This window comes from Tursiops truncatus, chromosome 12, assembly GCF_011762595.2.
Source record: "Tursiops truncatus isolate mTurTru1 chromosome 12, mTurTru1.mat.Y, whole genome shotgun sequence".
NCBI classification, from domain to species: domain Eukaryota; kingdom Metazoa; phylum Chordata; class Mammalia; order Artiodactyla; family Delphinidae; genus Tursiops; species Tursiops truncatus.
Genome location: NC_047045.1, coordinates 20984966 through 21011312, shown reverse-complemented (window position 1 = coordinate 21011312; position 26347 = coordinate 20984966). Strand labels below are relative to the sequence as shown.

Sequence of the window (26347 nt, the reverse complement as noted above, 5' to 3'; positions counted from 1 at the left end):
CCGCATAACGCAAAAAAATAATAATAATAAAAAATATATATATATATTTATATATATTTGTATCTATGTAAGGTAGCCTCTATAAATTTATCCACATATATACAACATACCAACTGAAACATCTGCTATATTCAATAATACAGAAAACCTCACTTTTTATAGGTGTACTAAGGAAACAATTTTACTATGTGCTATTTGATAGCCTTCATTCCCAATTTGCCACTAGGTGGCCCACTTGAAAAAAATAGGACACTAAAGAGAAAATGAAACCTAAACTAATAAATGGCTTAATTAAAATTGTGCAAGTGAAATACAGGTCAAATTTAGCCATCAATGAACAAGAATTATTTTTTATAATCCAAGGCAGCATAAAGTAAGGATTACCAATATAAGAACTATTTATACATTACAGATAGCTGTTTTGTATTGCTCTGAAAAATGAGTAAAAATCTAATACCAGAAAATTTAGAAATATGAATAAAAATTTTAAAGCCAATTAAAATGATCTGTTTGTTAAAGATATACTATGCTAAATCCCTTTGTAAAGCATAAAAATCATTTCAAAAATGTGAATGACTTCCATGTTTTAATATGGCTCTTTCTATAAGATATTCAAAAAATATACAACACTTCATCAATATTTTACATACATTTACCAAGTATACTTTTAAAATGTATTAGCTTTAACATATTTTAGGAATAGTCTTTTGCTTATCAAAATGAAATTGCTTTCCATCTAGAAAGGGACTTAAATGGTAAACCCGTCACATTAAAATAATTAGCTACTGTTTGTTTTTGTTTTATACTTTCAGGGTAGCAAAATCTTAGGTTAGGGGCTTCTCTGGTGGCGCCGTGGTTGAGAGTCCGCCTGCCGATGCAGGGGACACGGGTTCGTGCCCCGGTCTGGGAAGATTGCACATGCCGCGGAGCGGCTGGGCCCGTGAGCCATGGCCGCTGAGCCTGTGTGTCCGGAGCCTGTGCTGTGCAACGGGAGAGGCCACAACAGTGAGAGGCCCGCGTACGGCAAAAAAAAAAAAAAATCTTAGGCTAGATTTAAAAGACGAATAATCTATAGTGTTAGGAAAGAAAAAAACTTCATATACTGTTTATGGGAGTATACACTGGCATAATCTTTTTTTGGATGGTAGTATGGCCCTATTTATTAATTTAAGATGTGTAGGTTCTTTGATCCAGCAATTCCACTTACAGAAATTTACCCTACCAGTATACCCCCAAGAAGAATGAAAGGATGTATGGACAAGGCAACAATTTAAATGTCCCCTAGTTTGGCTAAGATATTATAAATCTATACTATGGAATTATGCAGCCATGAGAAAGAATGAGGTTGATCTATAAGAAATAATATGGAGGGGTTTCCCTGGTGGCACAGTGGTTGAGAGTCCACCTGCTGATGCAGGGGAAAACGGGTTTGTGCCCCGGTCCGGGAAGATCCCACATGCCGCGGAGCGGCTGGGCCTGTGAGCCATGGCCGCTGAGTCTGCGCATCTGGAGCCTGTGCTCCGCAACGAGAGATGCCACAACAGTGAGAAGCCCACGTACCGCAAAAAAAAAAAAAAAAAAAAGCAATGATATGGAAAGATGTCCAAACTAAGAGGAGGAAAAGTAACCAGCAGCCAGGGTATGTTTAAGTATGTTTAAAGTGTGTGTGTGTGTGTGTGTGTGTGTGTGTGTGTGTATGTAAAAGTATCAGAAATATCAAATTTCACACTTAATGATTAGTCAGAGGAGTATTAAATGTGGAAATAATGGTTAGAGAGACACAAGATAGATTTTACTTTTTTAACACTATGTTTATTTTGACGACAAAACCAATAAATACTGGATATAAAATAAACAACGCTAACTTCATTTTTACACCTACACCAAGAATTCAGGCCAAAATCCCTTCTAGAGAAGCCAGATAAACATTCATCTCAGTCCCATTCCTCTGCTACCTCTATCACACTGAAAGCGTCCTGAGAAATAGTCAATCCCTTGTCTACTGGCTCACTTGGACAAGGATTTCCTCAAAAGGACTATAGATCAGACCATGGCTGACTCTTTCCAATATCTATTCCTGCCTACTCTAAGGAATGGGTAAAGACCTCAAATGTTTACAAGAACCAGACAGGTAAAGTGAATGTTTGAAGCGGGTCATGTAGCATACCTCTTCTGAAGGGGGCAATGTCTGGGCAATTGTTCCAAAGTGATTACCTTTCCTTGGGGCAGAAATAATAACTTACTCCACTTGGAACAATGAAGAACCAGTTTCTATATGTTTGTAATAGAAACATAAAAGAGTAATCAAACAACCTCTAAGCAAAAAGGGATTTTTAACAAGGAATGTGTAGACTTACACATATCCCATCCCGTTCTACACTATGTGATCTAGTTTTATTCCTGGGGTGGGAAAGAGACTTGAGCGAACTCTGCTTAAAGAACATGAAATATCTTAATTCCACCTGCTTAACAAGAGAAGGAAAAAATAATTTCATATGACATCAGAGATACCCAGGGTCTTCAGAGAGAATTTTTCTGAGGCTCTCCCAGAGTAGGCTGGGCTGCTGGTACTTAATTCTGGATAATTAGACCAAAAGGGAATTTAAGTTCAGTATTGCAAGATTTTTTGATTATTCAAGACAGCTAGAAATAGAGATTTTTCCTGGAGATTACAAATTCATAGTCTTCAACTTCAAACAGGACTTTCAAAGTTAACCTAACCACCCTGTCTTTAGATAGATTCCTACTAGAAGTTATGCTTCTTTAGGGTAGGACCTATGCCTTACTTTTAAATTCCCTCAGTGTTTAGACAGCACACATCTCTTACTTAATAAAATCTGCTGAAGGAAGGATGGACGGATGGACAGATTGACTTAAGGGCTGGGACTGAACTGATAATGAAAACTTTAGTGGAGCTGAAAAATATCTAAAATGCAGCATCACAATAACTAATTTATTTAAAGACTAAAAAACAATGTTACACACATTTCAAAGGCTGTTATCCCAAGAAACTTGATACAGCTGCCAATGAACTTGTCTACAAAGTTATCCTGAACTAATAAGAAATTTTCTATCTTCTATTTAGCTCCTGTTATACAGCGATTAAAAAGCCATTACCTGAGACAAAAGAGAAATTATTGAAGAAAATAACAGCTAAGGTCTAAACTAATGATACCTCCCCTAACTAAGCTAGAGCCCTTGGCTCTACTCCACCCGGCCTAGAAATTACCTGGCATCACTCTCCCAGTATCCTCATTATCCTCAACATACACAACAGGCTTATTTCTAATCTCAGTCCAAGGCTATCATCTTCCTCTTTATTTTCTATTCTCAAGAAAAGTCAATCACCATTATAATTACAGCCTCTAACCTCATGTGGGCATTTAGCTTTCTGTCCGAGGTTATCCTTCTTCTGGACTCTGATTACAATCTCTCTCTGACTACTCAGGGGATCATGCATGCTCTGTTAACTGTCTTCTCTGTTGTTTATCTCAGCTTCTCTCTTTGTATATCCTAAAATCTGTCCCACAATCCCTTTGTTCTCCATTCTCTATTGCTCTGGAGTCGAAAGATATGTATATTAGAGATATAAGACACATATACATTAAATGTTCACACAACACTGTCCAATGTATTATAGTTTTATCTATACTCTTTATATACATATTCCCTGCTTTTTGATCAACAACTTTCAATTCTCCTACCCTGTCTCCAACTTCATTTTGGAATTATGAGTCCTCCAATTGCAAAATTCCCATTTGGATCATGATTCTACTTTTTGAATTCTGTAGTATAAAATACACAAATACATGAATACTATGCTTTATGCCAACTAGAAGTAAAAAAAAACAAAACAGAATCACCTGTCTTACAAAGAAAAAGTTTTACATTCAATATGCAAATAAAATATTTACATATATAGACAGATAAAGAGAGGAAGATATATAGGGAGAAAGAGAGAGAGAGAAAGTATTCCTAGCAGGAAGTCATATAAATTTTTTAAGTTACTTAAATTAGCCAGTTAGAAAAAAATCTGCAAGTATCTTGAAGTCAGGTAAAACTGAAATTAAGGCCCAAACACTAACTAATACAAACATCCTAACTAAATTAAGCTACCGCTATCTTTCCCATAATTTAGCCAAAGCAGTTAAAAGAGCCAAATTATTTAAAATAGAAGCCAGGTGAAATGTTTACGTATAACTCTGAAAGCTGCTTAGAATCACTATCTAAGAGCACACCCCAGATCTAAGACTGACAACAATGGCTCTTCACTAAGAGAAATGGAAGTCAAAGACATTCTAATCTAATTAAAAACTATTTTCTTCACTTTAAAAAATAATTACTAACAAAAGAAAACATACTCACCTCTTCGATTAACTTTTCATTTGGTGATGATGTACAAAGACAGACAAGGTAAGTTTGCTTAAAACTACCTTTTGTACCAATCTCTGGATGGTCAGAACACAGCTTTGCTAGAGCAGTTGCTTGACTTAACTGATCTGTTTTGATTAGATGTTTAATTCTCATATCCAACAAGATGGGACCCTCAAAAGCTAAAAATTCATTCACTTTAAAAAACAAGACATAATAGATTATTAACATTTGGTAATAGTTCATTTGCAATACAAATACTTACAAGGAATATTTTTTTAAAGCACAGAAACGAACTCTTTTTTGTTGTTGTTGCAGTTTCCTATTACTCTCAGGCTATCACAAAATACTCGACCTTATAAGCAGAAGGAGTTATGCTGCTAACTTTTTAGAGCTGCATTAAATATTTCTGCCCCTGAAAGTACCATTTACAATGAGGTGAGTTAAATTCCTGATTATAAAAATAATTTTACATTGAATTCTGAAACTCATTGTTTTTAAAATAATACTAAATTCTTTTCCCCACAGCCTTTATTCTTGAATACCAGGCGTTAGCATTTCTAGAAATTTGCAGTTAGGACATTACACACTTACATGGGAAACCACAAAAGGATGTTTGGATATTCAAGAAGATGAAATTCAGCTAATATTGTGTTCAATACTGTTAATGTATTTTTCATTTTACAAAGGTGAAGTCTACCTTGCCTTAATGAGTGTCGTAGAACAAATTTAAATATCTATGGAAAAATAAATAAGGGGGTGGGGGTAGTCTGCTGAAAGTTCTGTGGGTTTTTAAAATACCAATCAACAAACCTCAACACTTGCTTAAGACCCACTAATGCATAATAGATTTCTGTTCTGTTGAAATCTTAAATTTCCTAGTGCTTGTTTGATCAACTACAAATAAAAATTTAACTTTTTTTTTTTTGGTGAAGGAGATTTTAAATTTTAACAAATGCAAATTTAAACTTTTCCCTAAGTTTTCTTTACCAGGATGAAAATCGTGTTTAAAAATTTAGTTGGTGATGGCTAGCTGGAAACCTTTGGAAGGCTTTCAGTAATAAAATTTTAAATGCTCTATAAACACTATAAAATACACAATTTCTCACTTGTGAACAGACTGGAAGACATGTCTAGTGAGTAAGTTTTGGGTTAGAAGATGGAAAATAAGAGATGTTTTTCTCTTCTTTAAATATCCTTTCCTACCCTCTAGTACCTTTATTTTTTTAGATCTAACTGTACTCCACTATGAAAATACTCTTCTATAAAACAGTATGATTATGGCTCCTCAGTATTAAAACCATGAGCATGTAAGCAATTTAACATAGGATCACAAATTTCATCCTTTTCTTGAAGTCTAGACCTTTGTATCTGCTACTCTCTATTCTTTACATATTAAACTAAACCAAAAAGTATAAAGACTGAACACAGATAAATAACACTATCTGCATAACCCTCTGGTGCCTCTGATGATATGTCTGACATATACAGGGCATTACTTTTCTTTTTTTAATATGACACGATCCTGGTTAAGACAGTTATATGGCAAATATCTTTTCACAGTTTAGTTCAATGGCCAAAGTAAAATCTGTAAAGATTTTCAACGACAAATTTAAGGAAAGAGAGTTAAAATAAAGTTATTCCAGCTATAAGTCACAGACTTTAAAATACAGCTTGAGTTTCCAGGAAACTAGCAATAAAAAGTCTGGGAATTATTTCAAATACTCCCACAAAAATTCATAATCAACAAACTCTGAAGATCATGGCAAAGACATTATTTAAAGGTGGCAAGTTTTTTAACAACACTAATGACAATCTTAATAGAAGGAATTTCAAATAGTCCCTAAAATCTCAAAGAGCAGCATGTATAGTTAGAACGACAATTACACAAAATAATTTCTGTACTAACAAGTATAGCAGAATATATGCTATTATTATACATTCCAAAACATACTTGTGTGTGTGTGTGTGTTTTTAAACAATGGGAAACCTTTGCCACACTTAGGGCAAAATTGATTTCAAAGAAATACAGAATATTAGAGCAGAAGGAACTTTATAGATCATTTTGTCCAGCTCCATCATTTGGCAGATGAGTAAACTGAGGCTCACAGAAGGCAAGTGACTTTCTAGGGTCATAAAGCCAGTTAATGACAGAACCAGGACCAGAATAATGGGGTCTTGCAACTTCCACCTTAACACAGTGGTGTGATGAGAAAAAAATAAAAATTCTTATTTAACTAGTGTGTCTACTAGTTATCAGAACAGCACTACATAGCAGTAAAGAGCTGTGAAGTAGCATTAGCTTTTAAAGGAAAATAATAATGTATCCTGAAGCTCATGTTTCAAACAGATCAAAATTAGATTACATTCAACAATACTCAATTCAGAACTTCCCCCTCAGGGGAGGGAAACTCACTCCCCTCACTTTTCTCCATTTTTCTTTTACGCTTTCCTTGTCCCAATTCCTCTGTATCTTTCTCTATTTCTCTCTACTCCAGGACATGTTTTCCTTACAGAGTTATAATAGCACATCAAAGACTACCAGACTTATGAAAAAAGTTTTGTTATCTTTATCCTTGACTACCTAGTCACATCAAATTTCACTCCCTACCCTGCTTTACCCATCCCCATCCCAGAAAATGAAAAAATACCTTGAATTTTACTTGTGTAGCCTTTTTATCTATTTTGTCTGTATTTATGTACTTGGGGAAAAATGCAGGTTTACTACATTCAAGCCTATTGAGAGCTGGATGACATAAAATGGCAATGTAAATGAATGATATTCAGCCAGTTCAATTAAAAAAGTAATAATGGCCTTCTTCCCATAAAATGCTACTTACATAATAGTGAAAAAGAAAAACATGGAAGATAATTTTAAATATATTACAATATATAAGTTGAATATTTGCGATAAATCTTTACTCAAATATTAACTGATCATGTACCATGCACCAAAACTTAGGACTAGGTCCTGGATTCCCCCGCAAAGTGGAGTCAACCTGTTTACTGGGTGTATATCTCCACACTTAGATTTGCTCACAATTCCCCTTGCAGTATCTCTGGGCAGCTGTTTCACAAGCATCTCAAACTCTGCATACAAACATCTCTACACCACAGTATGTGGTACCTCAGCCCAGAACTAAGAGTTGGCATTAAAGTTCTTCTCTTCTGCCTCCTCCTCATCCTAACCTACAATCCACCATATAATCCTGTCACTTCTAACTCCTAAGTACTCAATTCTATTCATTTTTCTCAATCCCTACGCCAACCACTTACTCACCCCCACCTCCCAGCCCAAATCATTTATCTATCAGACCACTTTGTTGCACTCTACTAGTCTTCTGCAGCCACTCTTACTCTTTCCATCACATCTCCACTAGGACGCAGGGCGCCTTTTCTTTTTCCTAAAGCACACGCTGGACTGTCTTCTAGTTAAAACCCCCAAGTGGTGTCCCTTTGACTTCAAAGGGTAAATTCCAAAATTACCATCATGGCCTACATGAATCTGCATCATCTATTCCTTTTTAAAAATACAATTTATATTTTCTCTTAAAATTTATTCAGCAAGATCGATTAGGCAAGAAATAAAAGGCATCCAAACTGGAAAGGAAGAAATAAAATCATCTGATTGCAGATGGCAAAATCTTATAGGTAGAAAACCCTAAAGATTCTACCCAGAAACCAAAAAACTATTAGAACTAATAAACGAATTTAGCAAAGTTGTAGGATATAAAAATCAAAACACAAAAATAAGTTGCATTTCTATTCACTAACAATGAACAATCTGAAAAGGAAATTCAGAAAACAATTCCCTTTATAATAGCAACAAAAAGAATAAAGTACTTAGGAATACACCTAACCAAGAGAGTGAAAGACTCGTACACTAAAACCTACAAAACATTGCTGAAAGAAATTAAAGAAGACACAAGTAAATGGAAAGATCCCCATATTCATGGACTGGAAGACGTAATACTGTTAAGATGTCCAACTACCCAAAGCAATCTACAGATTCTGTGTAATCCCAACAAAACTGCAATGGCTATTTTGTAGAGATAGAAAAAGTTATCCTAAAATTCATATGGAATCTTAAGGGACCCCAAACAGCCAAAACAATTTTGAAAAAGAACAAAGTTGGAGGTCTCACACTTCCTCACTTCAAATATACTACAAAGCTAATCAAAACTGGCACATAGATAGGCATGTAGGTGATGCAACAGAATAGAAAAAACTCAGAAATAAACCCTCACCATATGGTCAAATAATCTTCAACGAGTTGCCAAGACCACTCAATAGGAAAATGATAGTCTTTTCAACAAATGGTGTTGGGAAAACTGGATATCCACATGCAGGAGAATGAAGCTGGACCCTTATCTTACACCATATAAAAAAACAAACCTGGCCTTCCCTGGTGGTCCAGTGGTTAAGACTCCGTGCTTCCACTGCAGGGGGTGCAAGTTCGATCCCTGGTTGGGGAACTAAGATCCCACATGCCACAAGGTGTGGCCAAAAAAGTAATAAAATTAAAAAACAAAAAAACCCTGAAATAAACAGACTCTAATTTAATTGGTCTGTGGTAGGCCTCCAGCACTGGTATGTCTAAAAAACTCTCCAGGCGATTTAAGCACTGCCAGGATTAAGAACCACTGCTCTAAGGTAACTATATTTCAGTGTTCAAATTACCAGTTAGGGATAGTCTTAATCTTCACCTGACCTCTCACCTTTTCCTGGAAGAACAAGCTACATATACAATAAACAAAATTTTCACTTGAAGATTTCAGAATTTCTTAAATCATGTTGCTTGCTTTGTCATTAAGTCATTAAGTTATGATCATAACTGATTCTTTGACATGACTGATATAAATCAGAATTTTTAAATATTAAAAAAATGTTCCATGATATAGATGAACCTAGTAAATACGTAACCCTAAAATTTGTGTGAAATAAGATTTAATTATTACTATTATAGTTAATTAAATTCTGACAACTTTATCCACGTAACATCATTATGAAATATATTCATCACAACAGAAATAATGAATTTTTCTAGGATGTTTAGAAAAGCCAATGAGTGTATGTTTTAAAATCATTTTTAGTAAAAATAAAATCTTGGTGGTCACCATATTATATCTCATTATGTAATAGTAGAATATTATTAAGGTTAACAAAATGCAAAATAAAGCATCAGCCTGAAATGGGAGATTGAACACTTTCACAATTTTACTGCAGTTAAGTTTTATCAGCTTAATTCTATCCAGAGTCACTGATCCTCAATGATCTAAGGGTTATACACAAGTAAAACCTAAACACAAGGCAATCTAATTTAGCAGTGATTTTTAAAAATAAAATCTAAAATGCTCCACTGATTTATTTTTTATAACAAGGTCAGTTAAGAGCAAAAGGGAGAGACAAAGCAAAAAAAAACCAAAAAAGACAACCAAATAGAAACAAGTTAAGAAAACTGTATTTCTAAGAGTACTAAATGTATATAGTCTATAAGGTGTTCTTTTTAGTGGCTTTCTATAAGAAATGTCCTAACACACACAAAAAAACCGTCAACAGATATAAGTCTAGGTCTCAGAATCACCCCTTTTGGTATTCTCTACATAGACAGGTAAAGATATAAACACACACATGAAAAATATAGGAAAAGTATCAATGAGCAAAAGAACTGGAGATTTACTATTAGAAAACAAATTCAGCTGCATGTAATCAGATCTGGCCTCACACTATTTACCTGGAAATTATTAGTTACCATTTGTTCTCTCCTCCCATCTCCTCTCCCTTTAAAATATAATTACATTTTACATATGTTAATATCGGGTAAACCTAGCAGCACTTTTTCCCTGCTCATTTTAAAAGGCAAAGTTTATTACTGAAAAAAAGACTTATTTTCTCACAAAGCTCTGGAGGATTTATAAGTACTGTGGAAAAGCTGAAGCTTTAGAAATTTCCTTTGAAAACCAAGGGGTTCAAAAAAAAGAGAGAGAACCATAGGGCTTAGGATTCAAGAAAGAACAGGCAAGCTAATAAAAATACAATTTATGCCATTGCAAATTATTCCAAAATAGAAGTGGAAGGGAAAGGGCTGAAGGAATTCAGTGTGACTGTTAATAGGGAGCTCTTTCAGAGTTTAGATTTTACAATAATGACATATACAAAAGAAGGAAAAGCAGCAGGCTCAGGACCAAGGACTGTTATTAAAGCTAAAACTCAAGATGACCCCTAGCTCACCAAAAAAGCTGAATGTAATCAAAGTGGTGGAGATGGGTAACTTCTTCAGAAGGACCTGCTCCTTGGGTTTGATTATGTATTATTTATGATGACGAAGAAAAAGAGGATTCCTTTATTCTTATGGTGCTTCTGATAATAAGCTTTAAATTGAAAAGGTAGAACAAACAATGGAGAAAATGGAAATAGATGGGAAGATGTAATTTTCAAAATGGGGCTTAAGGTACATTTTGCAAACTGTAGACTAGAGGAATAGATATATTCCTAAGAGTCTCAAAATTAATATATTAAAAACATGGCTTGTGGGCCTCCCTGGTGGCACAGTGGTTGAGAGTCTGCCTGCCGATGCAGGGGACACGGGTTCGTGCCCCGGTCCGGGAAGATCCCACATGCCGCAGAGCGGCTGGGCCCGTGAGCCATGGCCGCTGAGCCTGCGCTCCGCAACGGGAGAGGCCACAACAGTGAGAGGCCCGCGTACCGCAAAAAAAAAAAAAAAAAAAAAAAAAAACATGGCTTGTGAGTGGTCAGGAAAAAAAGCATGACTGTTACGAGCAAAGACAGATTCATCAAACATAAATTAGGTTACACTTTTATAAAAGTTAATTCAAAATGTATCACAGACCCAAATATAAAATGCAAAACTATAAAACTTCTAGGAGAAAACAGGAGAAAAATCTATATGACCTTGGGTTTGGTAATTATTTTTAGATAAAACACCAAAAGCACAATCCATGAAAGAAAAAAATGATAAGTTGGACTTCATTAAAATTTAAAACTTCTGCTCTCTGAAAGGCACTGTAAAGAAAAAGGACAAGACACAGAGTAAACCGACTATATCTGCAAAACAACTACCTGCTAAAGGACTTGTATCAAAATATAACAAAGAACTGTGACTCAACAAAAAGAAAACAATGGATGGACCTAGAGATTATCATACTGAGTGAAGTAAGTCAGAGAAAGACAAATATCGAATGGATACACTTATATGTGGAATCTAAAAAAATGGTATAAATGAACCTATTTACAAAACAGAAACAGAGTGACAGATGTAGAAAACAAACTTATGGTTACCAAGGGGGAAAGGGAGAGCAGGGATAAATTGGGAGATTGGGATTGACATGTACACACTACTATATATAAAATAGATAACTAATAAGAACCTACTGTATAGCACAGGGAACTGTATTCAATACTCTGTAATGACCTATATGGGAAAAGAATCTAAAAAAGAGTGGATATATGTATATGTATAACTGATTCACTTTGCTGTACAGCAGAAACTAACACAACATTGTAAATCAACTATACTCCAATAAAAATTAAAAAGAAAATACAACACAATTAAAAAGTAGGCAGAAGATATAAATGGATGCCTCTCCCAAGAAGATATATAGATGGCAAATATTCATGTGAAAAGATGTGCAGTATCACTTGTCAGTACAGAAACACAAATTAAAACAACAATGGGATATCACTACACACCCATTAAAATGGCTAAAATTCCCAAAATAGACAACACCAATTGCCAGTGAGAATGTAGAGCAACATGCAGAATAGTACAGTTTGGAAGTTTCTTACAAAGCAAAACATAGTCTTACCATATGACCTAGCAATCTTACTCCTAGGTATTTACCCAACTGATATGAAAATTTATGTTCACACAAGAACTTGCATGCCAATGTTTATAGCAGTTTTATTCATAAATGCCCCAACCTGGCAGCAAACAAGATGTCCTTCAATAGGTGAATGGATAAACAAACTACAGTACATTCACACAATGGAATACTATTCAGCAATAAAAAGGAATGACCTATTAAGCCACACAAAGACATAGATGAATGTTACATGTATACTGCTAAGTGAAAGAAGCTAGACTGAAAAGTCTATAATTATACGACAATCTCGAAAAGGCAATACTATAGAGATAGTAAGTGGATCAGTAGTTGTCAGGTGTTCTGGAGAGGGTTGAATCAGTGAAGCACAGTTAATTTTTTTTAGGGCAGTGAAACTATTCTGTATGATACTGTAATGGTGAATACATGATACTATGCATTGGTCAAAACCCACAGAACTTTACAGCATGAAGAAGGACTCAAGGTATGCAAATTAAAAAAAATATCTAGACGGTTGGGAAGTCCAGGATAGAACATAGAATATGGCAAAAGAATCTGTCTTAGAAATGTAATGAAAGAACTTCACTGAAAGAGGTGGGAAAATGGGGTGCTCACCTAACTTTGGATGAGTGGAGTCAGCAAGAATCGAAAGAGGAACTGTACCCACAGGGGTAGAGGTTATCAATTCTGAAACCACTATACATGTATACTAGAATTGATTAAGTATATGGATGGCCGGCCAATGGTAAGAGAAGTAATTCTGAAAAGGCTACATACTGTATGATTCCAATTATATGACATTCTATTGAAGTGAGAGATTACAGGTAAGCGAGAAGGCTAGAATAATCCATGTGATATAGATTAGAGTTGGAGACATCAGTATAAACTCTCACATTTAGTTTAATATAGATACAGCTGGTTACATACAGAAACATTTATAGATATGTGTACATACACAGATTAGTTATACTTACATATATTTTCTTACTTTGTCTGTTGAGAGGTCCTAGAGGCAATGACACCTCAGTAGCAATGAGCAGACCCAATTACCAGGTCTTCGTTTCTAATATCAATACTATTCTCCAATAAAAGGAACTAGGGTTCCTTGGAGAAATAGCTGATTCTAGGATTAGGGCAGGAAATATGCACAATAAGCCTGGAGCATCTTGTAGTGCCAGAAAACAAGGAAGTATTCAAATAAAAAACATAACTCACAATGATGGGGTATGTCAAAGGGACACAGAAGTTAACTCAAAGAGTTCTTGGGAGCCAAAGCTGAACTATTTGAGCAACAAAATAAAGTAGTACTGGATTATCACCAAAGTATAAAAAAAAATTCATGAGTCCATATTGACTAAACAGATAGACAGATAAGGAAGAAAAGACAAATCTCCTGTGGAGAACTCCAAATAATCTGTGTAGATACTGCCTCCTCGAGGAGGTGGAGCTTAACTCTCCACCTCTTAAGTGTGGGCTGTACAAGGTAACTTCTTTCCCAAGAGTACAGCATGGAAAGGGGGGGGAAAAAGTAATTCCACAGTGGAGAAACCTGACAAACACACTGCCTCAGCCAGGTGACCAAGGTTAATACCAACAGTGAGAAATCATATTGATTATATGTACCTTTGGTATGATGTGATGACAATGGCACTGTACCTCTGTGATCTTTCTCCCCCAGACCCATAAGCCCAGGTCTAATCATGAGAGCAACATCGGACAAATCCCAACTGAGGGGATACAAAATACCTGACCAGTACTCCTCAAAACTGCTAAGGTCATCAAAAACAAGGGAAGTCTGAAAAACTGTCACAGCCAAGAGGGGCCTAAGGAGATATGACAACTAAATGTAATATGGTATCTTGGGTGGGATCCTGGAACAGAAGGACATTAGGTAAAAACTAAGGAAATGTGAATAAGGTATGGACTTTACTCAGTAACAAAGTATCGATATTGATTTATTAATTGTAACAAATGTATCATGCTAATGTAAGATATTAACAGTTGGGAAAAATGGTTGTGGATTATTTGGAAACTCTTCACAATTTTTCTGTAAATCTAGAACTATTCTGAAATAAAAAGTTCATTTAAAAATTAATTAGATCAGACTAACCTCAATATTAAACAATCTTACTTAATACAACTCTAGCCAAGTACCTCTTGTGGTCTTTCATCAAATCCTGATAGACAAAAAGGAGAGCCATGGACCAGACATAAGGAAATAGGTGAATTTGATGAAACAACCATAATCAAACGGCATTGGCTAAAAGACTGAAGGGCAAGCAAGAAGATTTCTATAAGTATCCCATAGGGTAGGTTTTTGGATATGACCTTTTTAATGGTTATTATCGAGAACCTGGATGCCGGGCTTCCCTGGTGGCACAGTCGTTAAGAATCCACCCACCAATGCAGGGGACACAGGTTTGAGCCCTGGCCCAGGAAGATCCCACATGCCATGGAGCAACTAAGCCCGTGAATCACAACTACTGAGCCTGCACTCTAGGGCCCACGTGCCACAACTACTGAAGCCCGTGCTCCACAATGAGAGAAGCCACTGCAACGAGAAGCCCGTGCACCGCAACGAAGAGACAACGCAGCCAAAAATAAAAATAAATAAAATAAATAAATTAAAAAAAAAAAAAAAAAGAACGTGGATGCCAACAGAGTGTATCCTAATAAGATCTGCTTAAACAGGGAAGGACAAAAATCTTGAATTAACAAAATCAAGATTTTAAATGATACTGACAAGTTGCAGAGGCAGAATGGATCTAACACAGTGAAATTAAAAAGAAAAAAAAAGACTACTTTGTGTGCCAAAACACAACATATAAAAATGTAAATAATTTAAGAGTAGTTTTCTTTTTTCTTAATTTTTGTGATTTTAGTAACCTCGCTGAGTTGTGAGAATAAGGCCACCCAAAAAGGTAATGTCATCTTAAGTAACACTAAGATGAAGGGGATGAGAGTACCAATGACTTCAGAGCCTGCCAGATAGCATTTGGGGTACACATAAGTTTTGAGAATTACACATGAATAAGAACAACAAACAAAATGCACTAAAAGGTCAGGAATCATGACTGTAGATTTAAAATAATGCCACACCAGGACGGCTTTTAGTCTTTAGAATAAAAGAAGACTAAGTGTGGACATGATGACGATCCTTAAGCATCTCAATTGCTATGGCACGAAAGAGGGATTTGTACTTTGTTAGGTATGGCTTTAGGGGTAGCACTAGATCCAAAGGATGGCAACTCTAAGAATGTAGTTTTTCACAATTTACACAATGAAGATTATCTAATAGCAGGCTATGAATGGACTGAATTACACAGTTACCATTCTCTAGAAGTCTTCAAGCAAAGGCCCATTTATTTATCAGTGATGTTTTAGAAGGGAGTTAAAATTGGGTAAAAAATAAATGGGCATTCAGTGCGTTTCCAATTCTGAGATGATAACTAAAGAAAAGCAAAAGTAGTATGTAAGCCTAAAGATCCTGTGATATTCAATGGACATCTACTTGAATTATGCTGATTTAGTTATTAGAGTTATCTTAATCTAGGATACTAAAACCTTAAGGTGAAACCAGCATTTTTAATTTAGTCCCACACACCCTCAGTCCCTAAATCAAAGAGCATTTCTTGGTTTATCTGGGCTTTAGTAGTTCTAAAATTAGTCAATAAAAATTAATTATTTAAAACAAGATTAAGTAGATCATCTACTGTTCAAATAGTACATCAAACCTTCAAAGGCTTTGCTATAAACAAACTAATGAGCACAGCTTATTATGGTGTTCTGATTACTGTCTGAGCTCTAGCTCTTCTCATCAAACTTGCTATAGGCTAGTGTAGGTTAAACCAAGGGGCTGGATATATCATATAAAAAGCTAAAAGTTCCACATGCTGTAGAAGCATCCAATTTGAAAATATAAATAAATTAGTATGTATGTGTAAAATGTTAATTCCTTCAAGTTTTTCAAAGGAGGAAATAAACATACACTTCTAGTCTATGTGATTACCCACAGAATAACTCCCACCAAAGAAGTATTCTAAATAATGGAGAACCAAGTAAAGATTACGGCTGCAGAGTCTCTCAGTCATGTAACATCTCTCTGGTTGCTTCACGAGTTGTAATGAAATCTGGCTACCTACAATCCATCTGTTATTGTAGAAACTCCTTTTGCCTGCACAGTCCAAATTATTCCAGTAGCTATGCCATGTGAAGACCATGGAATAAAGCAGCACAGAGATAGGCAAAGACATTTGTTAACAGAAACAATGTTAGGCACATTTAAACAAATAAGGAAACTGAGCACATATTCTTTTAAGGTAAATTTTAAATCTCTGCTAAGGTAAAGGTTCCATTTTCCTGCGTTAGCATAATGTGTGAGTTTGGCAAAGACAGTCTTCAGAAACCAACAACAGAAAAAAGGATTTAATTATTTAAGCTAGGTGCAATTTTATTTTATTAGGCTGGGTGCAACATGGCATAATATAAAAAGGAGAGAAGCTGGGGACCTCACTTCAATTCCTGGCTCTGCCTCACATCACTGACAATGTGATGTAGAAAAGAACTAATCTTTCTGAGCCTCCATTTTCTCACCTGTAAAATAGGGACAATAAAGATCCCACTTTTTCCCCAGGATCATTGTGAAGGCTAAATGAAAGCAGGCACATAAAAGCACATTTCAAACTGTAAGGAACTGTACAATGTAATCTGATATTATTATTAATATATCATATGTCCAATATTTCCAAAGCTGAGAAGACTAAAAAGTATAATTTGGTTACAGGAATAAAAACATGGTGGTGGTAATATATTGCGAATAAAAAACTAATATGACAAAGGCAAAACAACTCCAAGATTCTCAACTTTTAAATGTTGTTGTTGTTCTTCCTATTTTAAATAATGAGGGTCTGAGAACAATGTAGCTAATCTGTGGATATACACAAAGGAAGGGAGGTAATAAAAATAAACTTTTGGTGAAAACTAAGAAACAGATAACACTGCTAAAACTATCCAGAAATGGGGAGAAATGTTAAGAGGGGAGTCAGGTAGGAACAACCAGCTTGAAGAGAAGTTTCCAGATTAGCTGAGAAGCCTTTTGGTAAATATCTAAGTACCAGAAGAGTTAACAAATAATGAACTCCTTTCTCAGAGCCTTCAGAAATTGCTATCACATAGCAAAATACCTAGAGTTTGCCATCAGTTAATAAGAAAACATCAATAAACAATGGAAGAAGCTTATTTACTTCTCTAGTTAAATACCTTGGGAAAACTTGGGGTAGAATCTGGGCACTTTCCTAAATAATCTCAAGAAAAGTACCAATGACAATAATTGTGCTCTTCTTCGTAGCACATACAATTTTTGAATTCTGAACATTAAGTGTTATACATATTAGTGATTTAGCCATCTAATTCTGATAGGCTACCTGCCAGTTTGAGTTTGACTGGGATCTTTGTTGCCTAAGCTCATACAATAATAACAAAGCAGGATAAAGTAAGTCTGAGAAAAAAAGCTGTTTGAGAAAGAGTACTAATCTCAGAGACAGAAGATTTGAGAGTTCCCGCATTAATTTCTTATTCTGAGGAAAATCATTTCACTACCCTGTTTCTGCTTCTCCATCTGTCAAGTAAGTTAGTTATCAAATATAAGCTAGATTGCCACCTGTCAGGATGTTACAGAGGGAATTCCTCTGATCAAATAATGTTGAGAAAAAAACTGTTACTCTAAGATTATATAATCCTATAAACACATCTTCCCCCAATTAAAAAAAGGTGAAGGGCCTCAAGCACCTCATATAAAATTTAATTAAATGGTCCTTCTTGGAATATCTTGAGATGAATTATATCAAAACAATTTTAAGTACTTATTTCTAATCTAATGATTCTTTTTTTTCTCTCTGCTCTCTAGAAAATTTACCTTTATCCTTATCCAATGGTTCCTGGGAAAGAATAGTGCACAGTACCGGGTTTTTCCACACCCCAGTCTCTTGAGCTAGAGTAGCTAAAAAATGCAATTCACAGCTGCCATTCTCCATCAGCTTTTCATGAGCTACCTATAAATATTAAATAAACATCCAAAGAATTACAACAGATTTTCAAAAGCAAGCTTATCAGGCTTTAAATATAATACTAAACTTTTGAAAAATAAGACTTTTATCTTAAAATTTTCATGTCACATTACAAAGTGCTGAATCCTTTACTTCTGATTTTTAAAGATGAATCTCAAGGACAAGAATTATATTAATTATAAATTTTAAATAAATAAAATGTACTTCTAGAAATAAGTTCATATTATTTTTTCCCCAAAATCTAAACCGAGAGCAAAGTTATTTCTCAAGGAAGCTATTAGAGTATCCACAGCATGAAAGACCTTACACGTTTTATATCCTCTGTGTTAGTAAAAAAATTTCCAAAAAAACTTCTATCATTAATAAATGACAAATCTGCATCAAGGTCTAAGTCACAACTTGTATACACATATTTCAATAAAAGGGACTTATGAAAAGAAAACAACTAAATGTATGATTTTTCATTTATTCATGATATAGCCTTACAATATCCTATTAAAGCTGACACTGAACCTTGCTTACTTGTTGTTTACAAGTGTTCATGCAATTAGCATATTCTTCAGGTCACAAAAGACCAATAGTTTTAACTCAATTCAGAAAATGTTTATTGAGAATTTCTATGGGCAAAGTACCAAGGAAGAGAGCAACTAGTCCCTGCGTTTATGGGGCGTATTATCCTCTAGTGGAGTTAAAACACAGGCAAAATAAAACAAATGCTGTTAAGCAGGTATAAAATAAGCCCAAGGAAGCTCTGAAATGAAAGCAAAGTGTCATGGAAACTCTTAAAGCTGCACGCTGTGTTTGTATAAAAAGTTTATTCCTCAAAACCATAAAAATCTCACTGAACAAGTTCAAGTGCTTTAAGAAATTTTCTTTGAGCAACTGATGAGAGCTCCATACTGGGATTTAAAGAGTTATTTCCTCCTCATTAAACCATAAGAAAAAGTATCAAGTAGTGCTATTGTTTCAAAAAAGGAAGTTGAAAAGGCTTACCTTATGTTGACAAACAAAATTAATATGAGGAATTCAGTATTATATTTGTATATAAACTATTTATATAATTAATTCTGTGGTAGAGTGTATCTGAGTGCCAAACAATCAAAAAAAGTTCTGAGATAATCATTTACCTAAAAATAACCACTTGCTGGGAAAAAAACCCTGAGACAAAAGTTACTGATATGCTGAAGTACAAATTGCATGATCAAAAAGTTAGCTGCAATGTGACAAACACGACAAGACACTTTCAACAGTTATTAAGTATCTACCTACTATGTGTAAAACTCTATGTTGAATCCTTTGGAATAAAGGTATGAATCCTATCTTCAAGAATTTTGCACTTCATGTAATTTTAATATTTAATATTAAAATAGGAAAGTTGATTTCTCTAACTATAGTTTATTTCACATGCTTCTAAAATTTGAGACTAATCCTCTTTTAATATCTCTTCTATGGAAAAACATAAGGCCAAAAGATATTTTAAGAACTCTGGCTACAGGAAGAGAGAGACAACTAAACTTTTTGAGACTAGTTGGCAGGAACATTCTTCTTAACTAACCAATTAATCAAACTTTACTTGAAGCTATAAAATATCCAGCACAATCTAGTGCTTAGCAAAATTTAACATTCTTGAAATACTGCAAAACAACTAAGTGCTAAACTATGTAGTACTTTTATAAGTAGAATAACAGCCCTAAGTAACAGAGATAAGCATGTATTTTCAGATATAGGAGAAAAAGTATGGACTACGGAGTAAAGAATCTTGGTTCAAATAACTACTCTGATATTAGCTATACAAGTTTGGGCAGATAAATATTTTAGAGTTGAGCCTCAGTTTCCTCACCTTTAAAATGGGAAAAATATACCTACCCCCACAAAGTTTTCATAAGGATTAAATGAGATATGTTAAATTCTTATAAAGCATATTGCAATTTTCAACAATTAGTTAAACTGTTTCTAAATACAGATGAGGGCATTTTCTTTTGTGTTCCCTTACTGCTCTGGCAAAGTTCTAATGATCTGATCTTAAAGAACAGTGCAATATTCAACCAATCTACTTAAATGTATATATTCATTTAGCAAACATCTAATGAACACTGACTATATGCAAGACATTAATGTTAATAAGAACAGCAATTAATGTTTGTCATTACTTAAATCATTTAAAGTTTAACCAAGTAATTTATTAAGAATAAAGAAAATTGCCATAAAATATACCTATATTAAATCTAGTAGGTAAATATTCTCACCTGCACCAGTGTCTGAAATTGTTCCCACTGTTTATCAGATAACTCAACAGGCAGACACAGTAAAAGGTCAACACAGCTTCTAAAAAACAAAAAGTTGGTAAGGATACAAATAATTACTAAAATTCGAAGTAAAATAAGATGAATAATTCTAATATCATCAGTAGACTGTCCATAACTAATCTATTTAAAATTAAACTATCATAAGATTTGAGATACAGAGTTAAAAACAAAAAAGCTAAATCTAATTTTTTATTTACTCAAAGGTCTACTCACAATGCCAAGCGTTCCAGAACCAATGCTACATTTTCACATTCAGAGGTAAGATAAGGTCGGGCTTTAACATAACTTTGGATAGCCACTGTGTATACCTCCAATAAAGGTAAAGGATCTTCTGAAGTTTTCCATTTCTCTGCATATTCAAGGAGTGTCTGTTTGGAAGGGATAATAAAAAGTATTCAACGTAAATAAAAATACATATTGATTAATCAACTGTTTTTCTTTCCTAAGAAATTTTGAGAAATAACTTTTATTTATAAAAACAAAAAGCAGTTTACACTGATTAAAATATTGAAAGTAATAAAGCTGTAATCTTATTTCCAGCAGCTCTTTGTAGGAGACAAGATTAGTGTTAATTCATCCAACAATAGCATCTTTTCATGAAGTTTGGTTTTAAATGGTGAAAGCATTATCTCCTCTCTTTCCAAGTCAAAATCCACCCTTTCACCCACAAATTTCTAAGATTTAAAAGTTATTTTAAAAAGACGACACCTGGGCAAGTAATACTTGGCCAGGCATGCAGTGAAGAATTTCAAATATTTATGTGTTCTATTTTTCATACAAGGAACATAAAATTCAACACCTAACAAATAAATTAACCACATATGGTCAGAAAAGACATGAAATGTTTTCAGTTAATAAAAAATAGTATATAGTATATTACTGGTTTTTATGATGAGTTATCACTAAAAATATCTAAAGATGTTCAACACACATAAAATCACTATTAAAGATATTAAAGAATGATTATAAGAATGATTTTTGTAATAATCATTACAAAGAATGATTATTTTTGTAATAAAGTGCTTGGTTTTTTTGAGGGTTTTTATTTTTGTAATAATCATTACAAAAAAAGAATGATTATTTTTGTAATAAAGTGCTTGGTTTTTTGGGGGTTTTTTATTTTATTTATTTTATTTATTTTCATTTTTGGCTGCGTTGGGTCTTCGTTGCTGCGCGCGGACTTTCTCTAGTTGCGGCGAGCAGGGGCTACTCTTTGTTGCTGTGTGCGGGCTTCCCACTGTGGTGGCTTCTCTTGTTGCCGAGCACAGGTTCTATGTGTGCGGGCTTCAGTAGCTGTGGCGTGCAGGCTTCAGTAGTTTTGGCTCGCGGGCTCAGTAGTTGCGGTTCGCGGGCTCTAGAGTGCAGGCTCAGTAGTTGTGGCGCATGGGCGTAGCTGCCCCGCGACACGTGGGATTTTCCCAGACCAGGCCTGGAACCTGTGTTCCCTGCACTGGCAGGCGGATTCTTAACCACTGCACCACCAGGGCAGTGAAGCCCCTAAAGTGCTTGTTTTTTTTTTGCGGTATGCAGGCCTCTCACTGTTGTGGCCTCTCCCGTTGCGGAGCACAGGCTCCGGATGTGCTGGCTCACGGGCCCAGCCGCTCGGCAGCATGTGGGACCTTCCCGGACCAGGGCATAAACCCGTATCCCCTGCATCGGCAGGCAGACTCTCAACCACTGCATCACCAGGGAAGCCCAAGTGCTTGTGTTTTACAATAAAAAACTCTTCATCAGAAAAACAAAATGCTGTTTATCCTACAGAATGAAGAGATGGAAGAAACTGGCAACAGTAAACAGACACCTATGCGTTCTACAACTACTAACATTGTGAGTTACTGAAAACTATCTAAAAGGTTCTACTATTATGCTAAATGAAGTAGAACTTTAATTAAATGTTTTTAGAATATAGAAGACTGCCACAATTAGTCTTTCTCACTCTTCAAGGTTTAAGACTCATCAACATGTGGCAAATTCAGGTGTTATTTCGTAGAAAAGAGGAATCTTGAAGGAAAACTCCATAAGGCCTTGCTTGTATCCTCTGGCATACAGAAGCAGCTTTCTACAAATGTGCAGGTAGGAAAGTAGGAAGGGAGGAAGGGAGGAAGGAAGGAATTATATTCTACTATCAGACACTCAAAAGAAAACACTTAATACCTTCTCCTCTCTACAACCCTCTAACTACTAGAAGTAGTAAGTGATCAAAGAGAATACGGAAGAAAAGAAGGATAGAAAAGGTAATCTGGTAAATTAAAGAGCAACATAATAACCACTTACTTTCTGAGTAGTCATATTATTCATAAACCCTGACTCTCTCCAAGTTGGACAGAAGTGCAGGTTACTTGAAGGCCCAGTACTCGCAACTGGCATCTGAAGTAAGGGCAGTCTTGCGGGACTGAGCCCTTTAACCTGTGGAGTCTGAGCTAACTGAACTGTGGGACACCTATCTGGTGTTGGAGAGCTTGAGAAGAGGTATTGGAAAAAACACCATGTGTTTGGTGTCAGCAGTGCAAATCTCTCTCAACAGGACTTAGAAAAATCGAAACAAAACCTACCAACTGAAGGGAAAAGTCTACATTCTGGAATTGTTTTGTGATGATCCCTCTACTTCTAGGAATAAAACTGGTGATATGATGGAGGATGACCTCACTCACATCGTCAAGGTTTTTGGAATTAACACCAACTATGCATACAATTCTTACTTTAGCTAGCACCTGTCTTTCTACATAAAGTCATTAAATATTATTTTCCTTTTTCTGGAAAAAGAAGTTTAGGCATCTGGGGAATTTCATGCCTGGCCAATGTACCCAATCTCACATGGGTTCAATTGAAAGCTTAGGTTTCCCCTTTTAGTCCTCTTGCAGTAATGAATCAATTTCCCATAATAGTTTTAATTTTTCCTGAAAAAGAAAATATACTGTACTGATTTCCAAAAAGCTTTGAAATTATAAGCTTCTTCCTTTCTTGTCTCCCAACACCCCCAAGAAAAACCCTAGAAAAAAAAATCACATATATCTACATGTATGTACATATATCTACATTTTACCCAAGCTCTACATTTCTTCATATGTCTAGCTCTGCAAAGGATACTTATACATTACTTCTTTCCTTTATATACTTGAGTTCTACTATCCTCAGGTGAAAAAGTTCTTTTGTTTTTTCTACTAAATTTATTTATTTATTTAATTTTGGCTGCGTTGGGTCTTCGTTGCTGCACACAGGCTTTCTCTAGTTATGGTGAGCAGGGGCTACTCTCTACTCTTCGTTGTGGTGTGTGGGCTTCTCACTGCGGTGGCTTCTCTTCTTGTGGAGCATGGGCTCTAGGCATGCAGGCTTCAGTAGTTGTGGTGCGAGGGCTCAGTAGTTGTGGCTCACGAGCTCTAGAGTACAGGCTCAGTAGTTGTGGTGCACGGGCTTAGTTGCTCCGCGGCATGTGGGGTCTTCCTGGACCAGGGCTCGAACCCGTATCCCCTGCATTGGCAGGCAGATTCTTAACCACTGCGCCACCAGGGGAGTCCGAAAAAGTTTTTAAACTTACCTTTAATTATAATCAAAGATGAGTTCTTTTGGGTATAACAGAGTCTGAATTGATGAGAAAAATAATTGACAAGTCACAGAATGTGAGAACCATAAAGCACCTTAAAAATGATATACTTTCACCTCATTTTATAGATGGGGAAAGAGGAAGAGAAAGCAGATTCTGGTGAAAAGCAGACCTTTTAGGTGGCTTTTTAACAGTCTGGGAATAATGTAACTAGGGAAAGGGTAGAGGAAAAGGATCACAGCAGATTTAATAAGAGATGGTAGGAAAAAGAAAACTAATGGCATGCTCATACTGATTACATATAGGAGAATAAGTTTAAAAGTTGGGTTAAATATCTATTTTTATAAAGGTATGAGTTGATATTCATAACCAGTAAGTGTACTGATAGTAGAGCTTCCCTTGTTTCTCAAAACACTAAGATTAGTAGAACCACTGTGAAACTGGAAGCATTCCCAACATGACTAGTTCATAAATTATGCTTTCTTCAACTAAAAAAGTTACTTATTTATATCTACTACCTTAATCTATACAAAGGCTTTCAGGCAGGAATTCCAGAACAATCAGACTCATATTTTTTACACAGAATCAGAACAGACCTTCAAGATCACTTAATTCTGTTTTACGAAGTCCAGTGACCTGCAATTCGAATATTAACTGAATTGGCAATCAGCAAAGCCAGGTAGCCTCCTCACTCTCTGTGAAACATTCTGTCCACTACAAACTGTTTGTGGTTATGTCACAACTATAAATCTGTAGATTACTTTATTACTTCAATTATTCCTCATAACTCTATGAGGTTATGTACTATTTATCTAGTTTGCCAGCCATAGTAGAATTAAATAACTTGACCTCTTTATTGGTTAAGCTTATTTCAGCTGAAAGTAAGAAAATCCAACTCAAAGCAGCAGAAACAATAATAAAGGTTTCCCACATAATAAGAGATTAAGAGGAAGAGCAAGTTCTGGGATTGGTTAGTTTAGCGGCTCAACAACGTCTTCAAGGACCACCTCTGCTTTCACTCTGCCATCCTCAGGTGGCGCCCCACCCAGTCCCTAGGTCTCAGCAATAACCAGAAGAAAAGATGAGACCACCACTTCATGTGCATCTTTTCAAGTAACAAAGAAACCCTTCCCAGAAACCATAAAGCCAATTTCTATCAGTAAATTTTTCCTCAGGTCCCAACAGCCAGAATTTCATCAGACACCTACGTCAAAAATCACACAGCCATAAAGGAACTCCATGGTTGCCCACTCTCCAAGGTTTCTCCGAAGCACAAAGCCATGCTGAAGAAGGAAAATGTGTGAATAAAATCAGGGTTCTATTAGGAAGGTGGGGGAGGGGCCTAAGCCTCACACTTTGGTTGCCTCTCCAATGGTTTTTACTCCCACATGTGATCAAGAATGAGCAAGTCCACATGTGTACGTGGTGTTTTTATATTTAAATACACATACACAAATGAACAAAAATTAAAGTTGTGATCTGGTTTGGAGAGGGATATGCGAGGGGTATAGAGGATAAGAGATAGGAAAAGAAATCTGTAAGTCTTCCTACGAGGCACCAGATTGCTTCCATTAATGAGTAAACTGTAAACTAAGTATAGTAAGAGAAGTTAAAACTGTGTTCTATAAAGAATGATTAATGGAACTAAGGACGGGATGCTTAATCTGGGCAATAAATAACATTTACTGAATATTTACTATATGCTAGGCACTGTTCTGCAAGCTTTACAATACCTATTAGCAATTAGATAAATTACAGTAATATGCTTATATTAAAATGGACAAAGGCATAAAATAGTTAAAGAAACAAATAAGCCCCAAGAGCACAGAACTAGAAGCATAGAGGAGATTCAAACCTTAACAGTCTGACTTCAGAGCCTGAGTTCTTAAATACTATGCTCTACATTTCTAGAGAAATAAAACTTTGATTCACAGCCAAATTAACAAATCTGAAGACTTGTCACATAAAACAAGAGTTAGTCTTACTCTATGTGCTCTCACAGGACAAACCAGCACCACTAAGTTAAAGTTTTAAGGAGATAAATTTCTGCTTCCTATGAGACTGACGATCAAACAATTACAGTTAACCAAAAATTGAACAGGTTGGGCTTCCCTGGTGGCGCAGTGGTTGAGAGTCCACCTGCCGATGCAGGGGACACGGGTTCGTGCCCCGGTCTGGGAAGATCCCACGTGCCGCGGAGTGGCTAGGCCCGTGAGCCATGGC

At 35.6% G+C, this 26347-nt stretch overlaps 1 protein-coding gene across 2 annotated transcripts in view; it reads right to left on the bottom strand.

Moving 5' to 3' along the window:
• ZNF292 (zinc finger protein 292) overlaps window positions 1-26347 on the bottom strand; it is an 86872-nt gene that overhangs the window by 21136 nt on the left and 39389 nt on the right. Inside the window, exons 3-6 of one of the 2 annotated variants that reach the window (XM_019929391.3) lie at window positions 20797-20951; window positions 20524-20602; window positions 18127-18262; window positions 4366-4568 (exon numbers count right to left, since the gene is read on the bottom strand). In XM_019929391.3, the coding sequence (XP_019784950.1) occupies window positions 4366-4568; window positions 18127-18262; window positions 20524-20602; window positions 20797-20951 (573 nt within the window). Of the gene's footprint in view, window positions 1-4365; window positions 4569-18126; window positions 18263-20523; window positions 20603-20796; window positions 20952-26347 lie in introns of those variants that run through there. The other variant, XM_073789403.1, reaches the window with a different exon arrangement.